This window comes from Colletotrichum higginsianum, chromosome 1 (genome assembly GCF_001672515.1).
Source record: "Colletotrichum higginsianum IMI 349063 chromosome 1, whole genome shotgun sequence".
Classification (NCBI taxonomy): domain Eukaryota; kingdom Fungi; phylum Ascomycota; class Sordariomycetes; order Glomerellales; family Glomerellaceae; genus Colletotrichum; species Colletotrichum higginsianum.
The window spans coordinates 448,268-463,819 of NC_030954.1; the positions used below are offsets into that span (position 1 = coordinate 448,268).

Here is a 15,552-nt window from a genome sequence, read left to right on the forward strand (position 1 = left end):
CTGTCTGTGTCAAGAAAGGTCTGCAATGTAAAGCTGATACAGACTTGAACACATCGCGGAGTTTCATCCCAAATCTAAAGAATCTACACAAACAGAATCTCAATCATCCTTCGAGTCTCTAAATTTGTCAAACATCTTGCTCCGTGTTGAAATTGTCAACGACAACGCGGAGATCGGTGCCGGCGAAAGGATATCAAAGACGGATAATTCACTCTTGAGGGTTTTGGTGACCCAGTTTCGTATCTCCGTCGCCTTCAACGAGTCAACTGTAGCTTGTGTCAACATCCAATACCCGAAGCCTTCGATGATAAGGAAGAAATCACTTACTGCCGAATGTCACCAAACTCCTCTCGGCATCAACGCTGTCCACTTCGATGCCCGTGGCCTGGGCTACCTTCTTCCTCAAAAGCTCTTCAACGTATCGTCTGGCGTCACCAATGTCTTTCGCTGAAGCCATCATCTCCTGAATTCCGAATTTTCCGATGCTTTGCTTCCCGGCTCCTTGTCCCGGACTATCCGCCACATCCGAAGCAGTGCGGTGATCAAACTTGCGGTCCATCGGCCATCTGTTCAATAGGTCCTCGTGACGTGGAATACGGTCGGAGATTCCTACAATCAGTTGCGTTGGAATATCGCATGAAGTCGATTGACCTGAGTTGGACCGCGATCTAGACATGGTTAAAACCATCTTGACGCTAGCAAACATCTCTTCTGTGGTGACCGTCACCGGAGCGAGATGACCAAACATGGCCAGATATTCGTCAACGTTGCCGTAACTCGACATGGTGCCCCTCCCAAAGTGGCTAGAGTCTGATACCAAACCAATATTCAGGCTGGTGGCCGGGAATCCATTGGCACGACGGTAATGTGCCAAAGCGTCTTCGAATGTGTTGCCGGCGCAGTAATTGGCCTGAGCACTGTTGCCAATGACGCCGGACACAGAAGACATCAAGATGAAGAAGTCGAGTCCCTGACCTCCCTCCTTGCGGTTTTCCGCCTTGTGGTTTGACAACTGTACTGTGAGGTTATGCAGATTCCAGCTGCCCTGTATCTTGGGTTTTGTTGCCGCCTGCCATTGATCCATGGTCATATTAGAGAATGTGCTGTCCGCCAACACCATGGCAGATTGGATAACCCCACGCAAACAGAAATCCTGACGCTCCTTGAGTCGCTGAGCTAGCATTTCCACATCGTCTTTGGAAGCGATATCGCACTGCGCGACCTCTACACAGCACCCTCTCGCCTCCAGTCCCTCGAGGACAGAGATCGTGTCGGGCTGTGTCGGGTGCCCCGAACGTGAAAGGAGAACAAGTTTACGAGCTCCAAGCTCACAGAGCATTTCTGCCAGTGGCAGACCAAGAGCACCCAAGCCGCCAGATATGATGTAAGTGCCTTTTGGATCCAAAACTGTTGTTTCTCTCCAGTCAAATCCGGTCAGATGCGGCGTTGACACTGGGTGCTGCCGATGAAAAACTGCCACATCGGAAGCTTCAATCGAAAGCAGGACTCTTGCTGTTTCGCCATGCTTTGGCGGTGACGTGTTGGACGTGAAGGTTCTTGCAACAAGTGCTGCATTCGCGGCCCGCAACTGCTGGAGAGGCTCAGCAAGACTAATGCGTCCCTGCTCAATCCAACGCAATACAGTTGAGAGAGCCATTTCAAACGAGGGGTTGATTTTCACGTCGAATGCCGGAATGTCGTGTGGATCAATGAACTGAATGCCTTTGATCGTGGATAGCAAGCCCTTCAGAGCTTCAGCTTGGCTCAAGGAGTTGACACCAATCACACGAGCATCGTCGGCCAAAACCATAGAGAATCGCCGGACTACTCCGAAACTGCTTAGCTTGGATACGACGATATTAACACCCCCTGTGGCCGACCGAATCAATCTGGCCGATGTGAGACTGAGTCGGGGAAGTGTCACAGTAGGGCTATCGAATGATGGGACTGGCTCCGAGCATCGCTCTCCTGCGACAACAAACACCCTGCCAACGCCTAGGCACTTGGCTACTTGGAGCAGAGCTCTTTGTAGAACTGTGTCGTCGCCGACGTCAACAAGCAGAGAGTCGCCCGGGGATAAACCAGCCGTCTTGGAGAGAATGTAAAACGCCGTGGACAGCGGGCCAAGCCAGTAGGCAACGGCAGGCGACAGTTTAACGAGGGCATCGGGCAGTCGAATTAGACTGCCAATGTCTTCGGAGAACATCGGCTGGACTGGCCGCCGTGTGATGCTGAATACGACGTCCCCGGGGCTGACTACACTGCCGAAAATATCTGTGTTTCGGTCTCCTGCTAAGCCCTCCACAACACCGACAGTTTGCTGGGCCATGACTGCCATGAAAGGACTCGTATCACTGGCCTCCGCCATATCGGAAGTGTGAGTCGCTGCGTATTGTAGTCTGATAGAGGCGATATCGCGGACGGATGACATGTCCGACAGGTACCTCCTTTCAGGCTGGCTGTCTTCGTGGCCCCGGAGAACCCAATAAGCGTTCTTCGTACCATTGCGGGATCTGACCCAGAGCTGGTGACTTTCCTGGGATGAGGCAACTATCTCCTGCATCTTCCCTACCATGGCAGGAAAGAGATGAGTTTGCCGACGAAGGGAGGTCTCAGCGGCAATGTACCGGTCCGATTCGGCGTGGGCCAAGACCCTTGGAATAAACAGACGCCCGTCCACCTCCGAGTATTCGCTCTCTGGCATTATTAGGTTGTGCAAAGAGCCAGCTTCGGCCGTGTTTTCTCGCGCGGTGTATGCCAAGTTGCTTTGAAGTACCTCCAGGATTGTCTTTATCACCTGCTCAGGTCGGTCTTGGCTTGTTGCAGCTGAAATATCCAGAAGGGGTAGTTTCAGATCTGGGAATTCGGCCCGTATAGTCCGGAGGAGGCCTACTGTGGGTGCATAGCGAAGGGTTGTCTCCGATGATGGCGACCGGAAGTCGGCAGTTGTCAGCCAAAGCAAAAGCGAAGCCGAGCATATCAGCATGCGAAATTTCTCTAAGTCGTTCTTGGACCAGTTGTAAACAAACGGTGAGCCAAACTCCACCAAGGAGATCACAGGTCTCTGTTGTAAATCGTTGGAAGTGAGCGTGTCAAGTGGTATGTAGGAAGACTTGATCCCGAGTGAAGCAAGCTTGTCAAGGAGCGAGTTGCGGATGCCGGATTGCAATGGTCGGTTGTCATGTCCTGGTCCAATGACAACTATGCCATCTTGGCACAATTCTGGCAGCAACCGGTGAACCCTATGATTCACCGCCGTATCGGTTGCGTATCTTGTAAGTGGCGCGACGGGATCGGTGTTAATACCTGGCAGCATGGCTACAGATGATTCGGACAGTAAAATGGTGGTGACACTTGACTGCCTCGAAAAGCTGCTCCAGACCTGCTCAGCTGCTGCCGCGTGGCTACTGTCGTCACATACAATGACCAACCATGCATCAGCAACGCACGTTTTCGTAACTGCTGACAGCATCCAGTCTTGCTGAGTTGTCCATGTCTGGCCGGGGCACTTCTCTTTGTTGAATGAAGCAGAGTCTAGAAACACTAGGTCATACTTATGAGACCCGGGCGTTGGAGAAGGTAGCCGGCTATCGCGTCTCAGCTCGTTGTCCCACTCCTGCAAAGAGTCAAAAGACGTGCAGTCTTCCAGCTTCATAGACGGAAAGCTTGGGACTATACAAGCGCCGGTCTGCCCGAGTAGAGTGTCCCAGGGATTAGCAAAGCCCAGACACAACACCTTTGCATGCGCTCGTTTGTGACAAAAGCGATCGAGAATAAAAGCCGTTCTTCCTGTCAAAGAAGGTTCTTGCAGTATCCGGGCTTGCCATCTGCCTAATGGCTGGTCGATATCTTCCTTCCAAACCATTTTACCGGTACGATGGAAGGAGGAATCCTCCATATCCTCGCTATCAGTTAGGCTCGAGGCCGTGGGCGATAGTATTTGACGCAGCACAATTTCCTCGACAAGAACTGCAGGCCGTTCAAAGCTTGCGTCACAAAACGTCAGGTCTGACGAGCTGGTATCCGCATGCCTCGAGTCCGAGTTCTTGTCGGCCAAGCGCTTTGAAGCAGCCATCCCGACGAGGCGAGCACCCGAGCTACGAGGCACGGTACTAGCAATAAAGACTCTGCGGACTGAGATGGGTATCGAAGCCAGCGTCATTTCTCCATGCGAGTCGGACTGCAAAGCCGCAAAAACGAGTTGGAACAGGCTATCCAGAGTTGCAGGGTGGATGAGATAGTCGTGCTCGTAAGACTCAGGCATGGTTGACCGCGAATCTGGGACAATGCACTCTCCGAAGGCTTTGCCGTGTCCTTGAGGCTCCATGTCCGTTGTACAGCGGATGGCATTCAGTCCTTGGAACGTCGGACCATATTCGAGGCCGATACTGGCAAGATGAGCATAGAATGCCTTGGTCTCGACGTGCTTGTTTGCCGCCATTTTGATGTTGTGGAGAAGCGGTCGCTTTTCATTGTGCCATTGTCTTTCCCGCTCTTGCTGCTCAAAGTCCGCAGGCACACCTCCATTAGTCTTGTCGGCAATGAGGCCGACAACAGTACCTTTGGCCAGCCTTTGCCATTGCTCAGGGACGGTCGAAACAGCGTAAACGGCGAACTCAAAGACCCAATCATCATGGGTATCCGGTTTCAGCGTCAAAGAAACGGCTTGCCCTTTATGGTTCTCGTCTTCCGTATCTTTGCTGACCATCAGGCTGTTCTCAAACGTGACGTCCATGAGTTCGAAGCCATAGAAAAGCTGGTTCTGGTCTCGAGCTAGACTGCGGACTGCCTCGATGGCCATGGCTAGGTAACCTGCCGCAGGGAACAACGCCGCCCCATCGACGACGTGATCAACGAGCCAGGGAAGCTCGTTGATCCGCAGTACGTTATGCCATGCCGGCTCAAACGGGTTTCGTGGTAACACAGGTGTGCCAAGAAGATCGATGCGTGGGGTTTTGTCCCCGCGAAGGCCGACCAAGGCCGGCATGGCATCATGCCAGTAGGACTTGTCGTGGTTCCACGCGTATGGTGGTAGAATGGGCAGCTCCGGTAGTTGACGCTTGTGGACGAAAGATCCCAGGTCGTTGACTTTGTTCAAGTCTATGGGTACACCAAGAGACCAAAGCATCCCGGCAGCAGTCAGCGTAGAAAGACGTGAGTCTTCATTGGCTGATAGCATCGAGAGATATGGGACACTTTCGGACTTTTGAGGTCCATCAATGTTGGCCATGATTTGGGTAACCGGGCCAGCGAGCGTCTTTGCAGGTCCAATCTCTAGAACAGTGCAGTGCTGCGTGTCCGGCGGACACCCTTGCGTATCCAAATCTCGGGAGGAGAGAAGATTGTGGAGAGCACCGGCGAACCGAACCGGTGAAGTCATGTTCAGATGCCAGTATGCTGGAGTCAAAGTTCTCGCATCCTCTACTCGGAGCTCCGTCACAGACGAGTACATGGGCACTTGCAGACACCGGTCTCGGGATGACTGCAAGGGCCCCAGGCAGCGAAAGAATTCATCACCGACGACGTTCATATCAGGAGAGTGGTATGCGACTCCCCCTGTGCGTAACAGTCGAACAAAGTTCTGGGCTTTGCGGAGAGCCTCTTCGGCTAGGGATATCGCCGTAGATGGACCCGACATTGTTACACTGCTCGGGCTGTTGACGCAGGCTATCGTGATCTCGGTATCCAGGCCGTTCTCTTCCAGGAACCGACTGGCGTCTAGTTCAGACAACCCGACGGCAAGCATCGCGCCAGGTCGTCCCACCAGTGAACTGATTTTGGTTGAGAGAAAACCACGATAATAGGCCACGCGTATGGCGTCTTTGTGAGAGATGGCCCCCGCAGCAAACGCCGCCGCGAGTTCTCCGGATGAGTGGCCGATTACCGCCGATGGAACCACACCCCAGTGACGGAGAAGATCGATCAAGGCAATCTGCACTGCCGTACAAGCCGGCTGGGAGTACTTTGCATCGTTCAGAGTCTCGGCACACGCCTGAACTAGAAGATCGGCGAGGTCCCACTCGCACCCCAGGCTCTGCAGATGCTTTTGGCTGCTTGCGATGCTATCTCGGAAGACGGAGCAAGTGGTAAGAAGTTCCTTCGCCATGCCTGGTCTCTGGGCACCTTGGCCGGTGAGTAAGAAGACGAGTCGCCTGTTCTGAGAGGACCGAAGCACAGGCAGCGGCGTTAAATGGCCGTCAGCAGACAGGAGCTTCGACACCAACTCCTCTCGTGTCGTCGCAACGACAAAGCCGCGGAAAGCGTGAGCCGTTCGTTTTGCCGCCAGGATGTGCGCCAATGCCGAGAGACCAGCTGTCTTGTGCTCGGCCAAGAAGGTTTCGAGTGATTTAGCATTCCGTCCGAGTCCTTTGCGGTCGAAAGAAGATAGGACGAATAGTAACTGTTGCGTTTCCGTCTGGTCGTAGTTCAGCGCGGCTTCAGTATTCCGTTGTGTGCAGATGCTCTCGTCAGAGGTTCTGGTGATGTGTCGGCCATTGTTCTGGCTTCCTTCGAGATGATGCCGCGCATCGTCGAGAACGACGTGAGCGTTTGCGCCCCCAAAACCGAACGAGTTGATGCTCGCCCTCCTCAACCCTGCGGCTGGCCACGGTACAGCGACAGTTGGGAAAATCAAGTTGGAATCATGTTCGAGTAACTCCGGGTTGATTTCGCGTAGGCCTGCCACCGGCGGGATCACGCCAGCTTCGAGACAGAGCACCGTCTTGATGAGGCCTGCCAGCCCGGCGCAACCTTCGGTGTGGCCGATATTGGGCTTCACGCTGCCGACATAGAGTGGCCCCGCGTGATAAAGCTTCCGAGCAGCGGCGATTGTTGCGCGTATGGCACGTACTTCGATCGGGTCCTATCTTTACGATTAGCCTCGACTTCGGAAATGTGATTGAAGCATTTGTCGTAGGTGGACATGGAACGCTCTTGTTAAGAACGAACGAAGCCTATAACAATAATTCGAACGACTTACTCCTTTCGGTGTTCCGGTGCCGTGTGCTATATTCACATATCAACAAACAGGTTCGACTGCCCGAAAAGTGTGCTCACCTTCAAAATAGGCGGTCCGCGCCATGTCTAGATCTGCCCCCTCGTAGACTCTCCGGATCAACTCAGCCTGGGCATCTTCGCTCGGCACGGTGATCCCAGGCGTCTTCCCGTCCGAGTTGACGCCTGTCGCTCGAACCACGGCGCGGATCACGTCGCCGTCGGCGAGCGCTGAAGAAAGACGTTTCAGCACCAAGCCCGCAATGCCTTCTCCACGCCCGTATCCATTTGCTGCCGCGTCGAATGAGTGACTGATACCATCGGGGCTGACCATATGCATGGCCGAAAGTTGAGAGAAAAGCGTCGGGTTCACTATGAGATTATGTCCGGTCACCAATGCCTAATGAGACACTAAAGTCAGCCTGCGCGGTCCATCGTGTCGACCTGCAACTAGTCAAGTAAGAGGTGTCTGCTGGCAAACTTACCTGATCGGACTCGCCCGTTCGTATCGACTGACAAGCCAGGTGTACGGCGTACAGGCTTGAAGAACAGGCCGTATCAACAGTAAGACTAGGGCCTTGAAGGTCGAAGAACCACGATATCCGGTTAGACAACATAGACTTGCCAGTCCCGGCTGCGGAGTTTACACCAAGTCGGTATGGGTCGGCTTCTGCAAGCATCTGGTAGTCGTTGGTCATCGCCCCGCTGTACACAGCCGTAGTGCTCTTGGCAAGTTTCTGCATGGGAATGCCAGCTATGTCAAAGAAGAACAGTGTTAGTTGTGTTTCTTTTGAAATCTTAAATCGTTCACTTACCATTCTCGAATGCCTCGTACGCGATTTCCAACCCGAGCCGTTGCATCGGGTCCATGGCTGCGGCCTCGTTGGCGGCGATGGAGAAGAACGGAGCATCGAAACCAGAGACATCGTCGAGGAAGTGACCCGAGGTAGCGCAAATCTACTCGTGGTCTCAGTCATGTGCTTCTTAATATGATACCATCAGTAGCTAGTGTTCCTCTAAACCCTGATAAAGATGAAGTGCGTGTACATGGGCAGTTGAGGTTGTTTCCAGCAACAAAAAAAGAAGAAGAAAATAAGGATAACAGGTGTTACTTACGCCACCGGCACGATGTCTTGAAGGATGGTACCATGCTTCGGGGGCCCAACTTCTTTCTGGGATGCTCGAGTGTCCAGTTCTACCAGAGCTGATCATATCCCATAACTTTGACGGTGAATTCGCCTGTGAGAACCGGCAAGCCATTCCTATAATAGCGATAGGCTCATCGATGTTTCGGTCAGAAGACCAAGGGAACCTGCCAGCGGGAGTAGGGCTTGGAGTTCCCCCATGACTGCTTTCTGTGGCTGGACCGCCGTCCGAAGCGGACGTAATGCTAGGTGATAGAATAAAAGGCTCTTGCTGAGCCTCTGCAGGAATGACCTCTGCTGACCAAGACATGGCTCTGCGTAACTGATTGGGCTGCAATTCTCAAGGTTGTTCCAGAAAATGGCAGACAGGTTTGAGTTTGAGAATATCGATGGAATGCCCAAGATAACTACAACTTTGGTGCTCATGATTGTATGAGTAGGTAAAAGATAATGTTCCGCTACTCCATAGCTAGTCATTCCAAGTATTTGGAGTGCACTCTTATCTGTCACATTTGCACCCTATGCAATCCCGCACGTTCAAATGGAAACTTGCATTCAGGCTATTGTATTCACCGGTTCAATTTCGTTTGTGTCGAAAGCACACGGCTATCTGGCCGGAATGAACCAACCGACCAGGCGGCTCATTTGAGGAGTGGGGCCGTATTTAACTGCCGGGTTCCGCAACGAAATAAAGATCCGATTTCTAGTACCACGAGCGGGAGCCAAACTTGCTCCCAGAGCTGTGTACTTCGACTGAGATGAAAGACCAAAGTCTTATTGCCACAGGTGATTCTTTCAAACAGTCCCTATAGTAGGTGAGACAATAAGCTATATGACAGGAACTCAAGAACTATCTCCGCCGGACCTGTTTGTTTTCTTTCGATTCAGCCAGGCGGCTCGCAATTGGACGTGCTTCTCACTACCCAGCAGCTTCCCAAATTCATTCTGTTCCATACAGATAGCATCGAATGCAGCGGTAGTTCTGGAATTTCTCATCATTTGCTTAGCTGTCCTGACGGCGTCAGAGTCGTTGCCCGCAATTGTCTCGGCGCATTGCACCGCACCCTGTGCACAGATTGAAACAAAGCTGTTAGCCAGCGATTACACCATCATATCATATGGAGAAAAGGTTACAGTAAGCCAAGAGGATGGATCGAAATATGTTACTTACCGCCAAACATTGCTCCCAATTATCGAAACACTCTGTTACCATGCCCCACCTCTCCGCCTCAACTCCAGTCCATTCTCGACCTGTCAGTATTAGACTTGCTGCTCTCGCTCGCCCAACCACCATAGACAAATGTCTTAAACCGCCGCCTGCAGGTATCAAGCCTAGCTTGACTTCCGGAAGGGCGAAGCGCGCATCAACAGTGCTGTATATCATATCGCACGCCAAGGCCAACTCACACCCTCCCCCAAAGGCGATTCCAGCAACGGCAGCGATGACCGGTACGGAAAGTCCTTCAACTGTGGTGACGAGGGTGTTAAGCTTTTTGACAGCATCTGATGGAGGCAATGCCTCGAGTTCGCCAATAAAGAATCCAGACGAAAAGGATCTTGGCGGTGAGCACCCAGTAATAACAACAGCTGCTACCCCCTCTTCATCGTCATCCAGGCGGCGAAGAACGGAGCAGAGTTGGTCAACTAATTCCCGAGAAAGAGCATTGAGATTAGAGGGGGAGTTAAGTGTCACTACAGAAACCAGAGTTAGACAACGTTGAGTGTGAGTCCGAGAGACAGGACTCCCAATCCAGGAAACTATGAGTGTTACCTACCTACAGCCACCTTGTGTGCAAGATGGGACACTTGGGCGAGATCGACAGAGGGCCTCATGGTGTCGATTAATTAGCGACGTAAAAAGACTGACCTAGAACTTAAACGCAAGCCTGCCTATTTCATATACCAAGCTTGGCGTTCAATCGCCGGATCGTTTGGAATTGAAGTAAATTACCACTAGAACAAGGGATCAGTGGGCGGATACCCAAGCCAAGTATTCGAAGTACGAATTGGGTCCTAGTCCATCGGGGCAAGTGCCTCGGACAATTTTCTATTGGTGATTGACATGAGTCGGAACATTCTCAGGAGCAGATGACCTCGGAATAGCGTAAAAGCGTGGCTGGGTTGATCTAAGGTATACGACATAGTGGCTGCGTTCCTTTAGACCATTTATCCAAAGCAGCACGCGATTTGCCCAATCTCCACTGGTGGTTTGATGCTCATATAGATGAGCCGGAGGCAATCTGGGAATATTCAGAGGCTTCGCATGGTTTCTTTGGTGTGAGGTATATGGCACTGTTAGTCAGTCCAAGTGCCCGCATCCACTCATACTCTAATCACAAGGATCGGTTTCATCTTGCCCCAAAGCACTGGTCGAGCGGTGGTTCATCGTCGCTTCCAAGCTAATAGTGCGCCAGACTCGCAGGACTGAGATAGACACCGAACGTAATTTGACGGTCATGAACGTGAAAAATGGGGCTTTCTCGTTGCAATCAGAGCTATCCTGAATGTAGTACTGTTTACATGCATCTGCAACCAAAACTAATCTAATTGTCGCGCTCTATATATTCTTCTTCAGGCTTCGCAGAGCTCAATCATGCCAAACAGAGATTCAATCTTTGAATAAACATCCGTTGTCATGTTTACCAAGACCCTTTCCAACGAGTTGCTCTCTATGCTGTCTATCCCAGCATGGAAAACATTTTGGTTTTTGTGTCCAGCCATACGTTCCACCACGCGGGATAGTCGATTCAGTCGGGTCTTGAAGAGTTCGCGAATGCATATCTGCCACAGCTCCCCTTCCAGACAGAAGGACCCGAGGCGAAGGAGGTTTGACTCATGCTTCCAACTGTTGTCTGCGCCATCATCTTCAGCATTCTGTCTTTCTGATCTGTTCTTCGATGCAGGGACTACATGATGGCCTAGGATATTGGTACCCACAGAAGATTCACCCGAACGTGTTTCTTTGACGAGATCAAGCCCCTTATGCGATGATAAGAATCGCGGAAGGTCTGTCTCCAACGTCTCCCTCAACACTTCCACAAGCCAGTCGATTTGGAGATACAGGATGAGCCGCACACGAGGCGATGTGCTGCAGACTTCGCATGACAATACGGCTGAGATGGTTTGATGAACCACCTCATCCAGAAAGACCAATAGATCCAGGGGTAGGCGCTCGTGTGAATGACGGTCAGCGCGATGTTTCGTGTGGTTGTGTGGCGCTAATCTCGGGTGCAAAGCAAATAGCTGGAGTCTGCCAATCAAATTCGGACAGGAACACCTGGTGCCGGAGGATACTGAGCACGAATTCGCGGGGGCAATAGCACTGATGATGTGTTGTAACTCCGAGGTCCCAAACCTGACCCGTTCCCAGGCGTCCTCGAGCTGGCCAATAATTGTCGACGATTCTTTCATCGGCACCTCTACCTGTGAAGTGGGCGACACGAGTGACGGCTGATTTTGCTTGATAGGACTATCGGAGCGCATGATCGCGTCGAAGTCCACGTCAAAATCGAAGTCGGCGTCCATGATGGTATCGAGCTCCAGATCCATGGTGCCCGCGCCAGCATACTTCAATGAATTGGTCTCAGCCGGGGTAAGCTTCGGTGTTAAGGTATGGTGACCGAAAGAATCAAAGTCCAGGTCCGGTTCTTTACCAAGGACTTCATCTTGAACCCGTGGACGCGGGGTTGTGCTGGGTGCGGGCGACATATCTGAGTCACACTTTGAGATTTGGTTCATAGCATCATCGAGCGAAGTCTCGGAGCTTACCATTTCCCTCACGCCTTGAAACCACGGGACCACGATTTAAGGATGGTTCTGCGCAGACAAGAATGACATCGTTTGTATTATTGTCCGTGTAGGTGTCTGTAGCGCTGTCTGTGGTGGATCGGCGGCCGCAGCTTGCTCGCCGAAGTTGGTCCCCTGTCTCGGGCGCTTCGTACGTCGATTCCAATGTCTGTTCTGCACCGGGACTTCCAGACAACTCACAGACGCTAAGACGTTGAGTTGTTTTCTTCTTTCGCATAATTGCTTGTCTTTCTGCTGCTTGAGAGGGCGGAGCAGCCGACTCGGTCATTGTTGGTGGGCGTCGTGGTCGACCAACTCGTCCCATAGGGCTGTAGTTGCAGGTCTCGTTTCGATCCGTACATCGACCACACGAGGGCTTTTCTTGATCGCATCTGAGTTTGGCACGTGTGCAGGAGTCGCATGAGGCCCTCAATCTGGGTGACCTTTCAGTGATGGCTTTTGGGTAGCTGTCGCTACCGCCTTCACTGTAACCCGATACTTCATGTTGATGTTCCATCGAGACTTCGTGGACCAAAATACCAGATCTGGAAACTCAAGGGAGTGCTGTGAAGGAGTTTCCAACTAACGTCTGTCGGTTATCCCTCGATGCAGCAAACACGTAGGCTTGATCATCACTTACCATTCTCCACATGATCGACCGGCGTTTATGACCTACGTGACGGGTAACAGAGTCGTAGCACGAGCGAGCTGGCCAAACCGGAACTGTTTTTGTGAAGGAGAGAGATATCCTGTTACTCCAGAGTTCACACGGTGAAAACTCTGAACTGGCCAAATAGAACTCAACCTTGGGCAGTCAATTCTGTTTAAAGTTAGGTTTTGCGAATTAGGACGTTTCAAGTACCGGTGTATGAACTATCGTGATCTTTCGGATGATAAACATATTCACCCCACAATTCTGTCCTTGTTTCACAGCCAGATCTCAAAGTTAGATTTCACAATTGAACGCATGACTACGTTGTACTCAGGGATCCTGGTCTGTTCGGAGTTGAGCTAATAATGGATCCTAAGTTTACGTACTACGTGCAGTATTCTCTCAACCACCGTGAGATGACGCCGATCTCTTCTACTCCGCACTATATCTACACATTGAAGCTAGTCACCAAAGCCATTACAGCTTTACAAGTGTGAATTTTCTGAATGCCATCAAGTCCATAATCGACCTTATAGATTGTGGTAATTGCTGAAGGCAGTTGTCCTGGCTTCACTGGCAGCACCCAAGTCCACATTGGCAACTATCTGTACCCCGCTCTTGGCAGTTTCGGCATTATCTCGCGATTGAGGGGATCTCCACCTGCCCAATGACTTAGTACCGACTTTTGTCACAATATTGACCAATAGTCCGTCCATTTAACGATTCAGGATCAGAAGAATGGGACAACAGACACAGGCCAGCCCCTGGCGTTTACCCTTATTGCTATCGTACCTGCCTGCCCTTTTAGATTAGCCTTTCCTGTGAGGCAAGAGTTTAGCTTCCAACGTAGATGCCAGTCTTTACCAGCTAATGCCTCTGAAGTGCCTAGAGAAACGATGGGCAACAATTGAACTTTGCAATACGTCGTAATGAACACGGGTGCCCTTATCCCCTCAACCGCGGGCCAAACAGAGACCAGCCTAGAATTGACTTTGCTTAGTACTTAGACCTCTGGCAAGATCTGCCTGCGTTGTAGGTACCAGAAGGGTCTCTCTACATAAAGAGATGGCAAGTGGAAATGCATCTATATGTACTTCTACTTAGTGAAGTGGAGCGAGAAAAGAAGATGGACATGTAGCCTTTCCGCGGTCGATGGATGTATCCCATCGACGACGACAAGGCCCCAATCTCCACTTCAAATTCCACTTTTCTCCGCACTACATATACATGTACTCACCTAGGGCTACTATTGTGTACTATTGAGACTGGTAAAGCTTCAGGCACCTAAAGGCCTAAGGACTACTATGAGACCGTAGCTGTGGTAATTCTTGGATTGGAGGTATCTTGGCTTAATTTCATTGATTACCTTGCATTTTGGGGCATTCTTCTTGCTGTTGATGGGATACAATGCACAAGATTCATTTTGAGTTTAAAGTTCAGCCAAACATATCCGGCGTAGCGTGACGGACTTGTGTTTCTTCCTATGATCAAATTGGCATGGCGCCGGAGCAAACGGAGGTACTTGAATCAGTTAGGTTCGAATCCTATCGGCGTCACATTTAAGGGTTGTTGGCGCAACTGTCTCTTTGGCGCATCGATCACAACGAAATCAAACCGTTACCACACGGCACGACGAGGGTGCCTATGGGCAGCGATCTAGTCCAGGCTCTGGAGTAAACGGGCGCATAAAGCAGGACTGGCATGAACTGGGTCGCTGCCCGCGGGCACCCGGCAGCTGGCGTATTTCAACAAATAGACTAACAGTGACTGAGTCGCTATTTGACTGAGTCGCAATTTGCCCGGACAACTGTGCCAGCCCTTCACACTAAAAAGTGCACAGCATGAACAAACAGAGTTTCCAATCTTTGGGACAATCAAACTGACGCACAGAATTCGGTTTGTGGCTTCTTCCCGGTCCGGGTCGACGCCACGTTGCATCCCATTCGTACAGAGTTCAATCCAGTGGTGAATTGACTTTTGCGGGATGTCATTCAGTCAGTCGCACGTCTCAGGTTTGGTCCCCTGTACTTTTGCTCGCGATCAAAAGCCTACGGAGTTTAGCGGCAAAAGATCTCAGCGTGTCTTCTGAAGTAGCCGTTGATAGTTTCACCATGCAGCAGGAGCTTTTTAGCGTCATCTTGCAGCTGGTGAGGGCATCTTATAAGCAAGACCAGAGTCTAGAGATTCTACTAAACGGGGACAATTTTGTACCAAAAAGAAAAAAAAACCAAAGGAAAATAGGATAAGCAGCCTGTGCTTTATCTGGCCCATCATAGCTGTTCCGTTGAAATTGGGAATCATGAATTCTCCAACTTGTTCCTGTCAGTTTATCCAGACGATACGCAACCTAAACTTGCCGTATTACCAACAACAGAATCAAGCCGGATTTCTCAGCCTCGAAGAAATAGTCAGTTTAGATTGGCGCTGCTCGAAACTTATACAAGCAACACAACACTGCCGATGCTGCGTTACTGATTTGGACATCATGATTGCCACACAATCAACGTTGGAGATAGTCTTGAGCCTCCTCGAGGCAGCACAAAGTGCCTATAGTTCACGAATCAGTCGCAGAGATGGGCAATCTTCCGCACAAGCAATGGATGAGTTGCTAAAGCGAGGATCAAAAGACAAAAACATGGATACGTCGGGGGATGTCTTCGTGCTAGGCCGGGTTGCTCTTGATGAGGAAGATTGCGACGCAATGGCACGCAGCCTCATCATGAGCGCAATCTTGAGAATGGCTACAGGTGTTCGTGAGCTGAGGGAGAGGATTGCAACATACAGGGAGGATTCTTATCTCCAGTCGCGATCGGCCGGCCAGTGTTGCACTTTACCGAGACAGGCGAAGGATGCGGACAACGAGCTCGATAGCAAACTGAGCATGATGTTAGCTCGAATCCGCGCAGTAGTGGCACGAGCGAGAATGTGAGGACTGGGGATTCTGGAAAACCGAAGGCAAACAAACACTCTATTGTA

The 15,552-nt window shown here is 51.2% G+C and overlaps 4 protein-coding genes across 4 annotated transcripts; 2 read left to right on the top strand and 2 right to left on the bottom strand.

Moving 5' to 3' along the window:
- Nucleotides 1–99: 99 nt before the first annotated feature.
- On the bottom strand, nt 100–8,448 carry CH63R_00148 (PKSN polyketide synthase for alternapyrone biosynthesis protein; the record flags this gene model as incomplete). The annotated part of the gene is made up of 7 exons (XM_018295123.1): nt 100–266; nt 328–6,862; nt 6,980–7,005; nt 7,057–7,393; nt 7,479–7,747; nt 7,809–7,950; nt 8,110–8,448. The coding sequence occupies 7 exons, from the start codon at nt 8,446–8,448 to the stop codon at nt 100–102; spliced, it is 7,815 nt and encodes a 2,604-aa protein (XP_018163485.1).
- A 901-nt stretch (nt 8,449–9,349) lies between these two features.
- On the top strand, nt 9,350–9,645 carry CH63R_00149 (uncharacterized protein; the record flags this gene model as incomplete). The annotated part of the gene is made up of 2 exons (XM_018295124.1): nt 9,350–9,391; nt 9,475–9,645. The coding sequence occupies 2 exons, from the start codon at nt 9,350–9,352 to the stop codon at nt 9,643–9,645; spliced, it is 213 nt and encodes a 70-aa protein (XP_018163486.1).
- Nucleotides 9,646–10,709: 1,064 nt separating this feature from the next.
- Nucleotides 10,710–11,687, bottom strand: CH63R_00150 (Transcription activator for actt3 protein; the record flags this gene model as incomplete). Its single annotated transcript, XM_018295125.1, has 2 exons — nt 10,710–11,381; nt 11,499–11,687. The coding sequence occupies 2 exons, from the start codon at nt 11,685–11,687 to the stop codon at nt 10,710–10,712; spliced, it is 861 nt and encodes a 286-aa protein (XP_018163487.1).
- A 3,374-nt stretch (nt 11,688–15,061) lies between these two features.
- Nucleotides 15,062–15,505, top strand: CH63R_00151 (uncharacterized protein; the record flags this gene model as incomplete). The annotated part of the gene is made up of 1 exon (XM_018295126.1): nt 15,062–15,505. One exon carries the CDS (start codon nt 15,062–15,064, stop codon nt 15,503–15,505), a length of 444 nt encoding a protein of 147 aa, XP_018163488.1.
- Between the last annotated feature and the right edge of the window lie 47 nt (nt 15,506–15,552).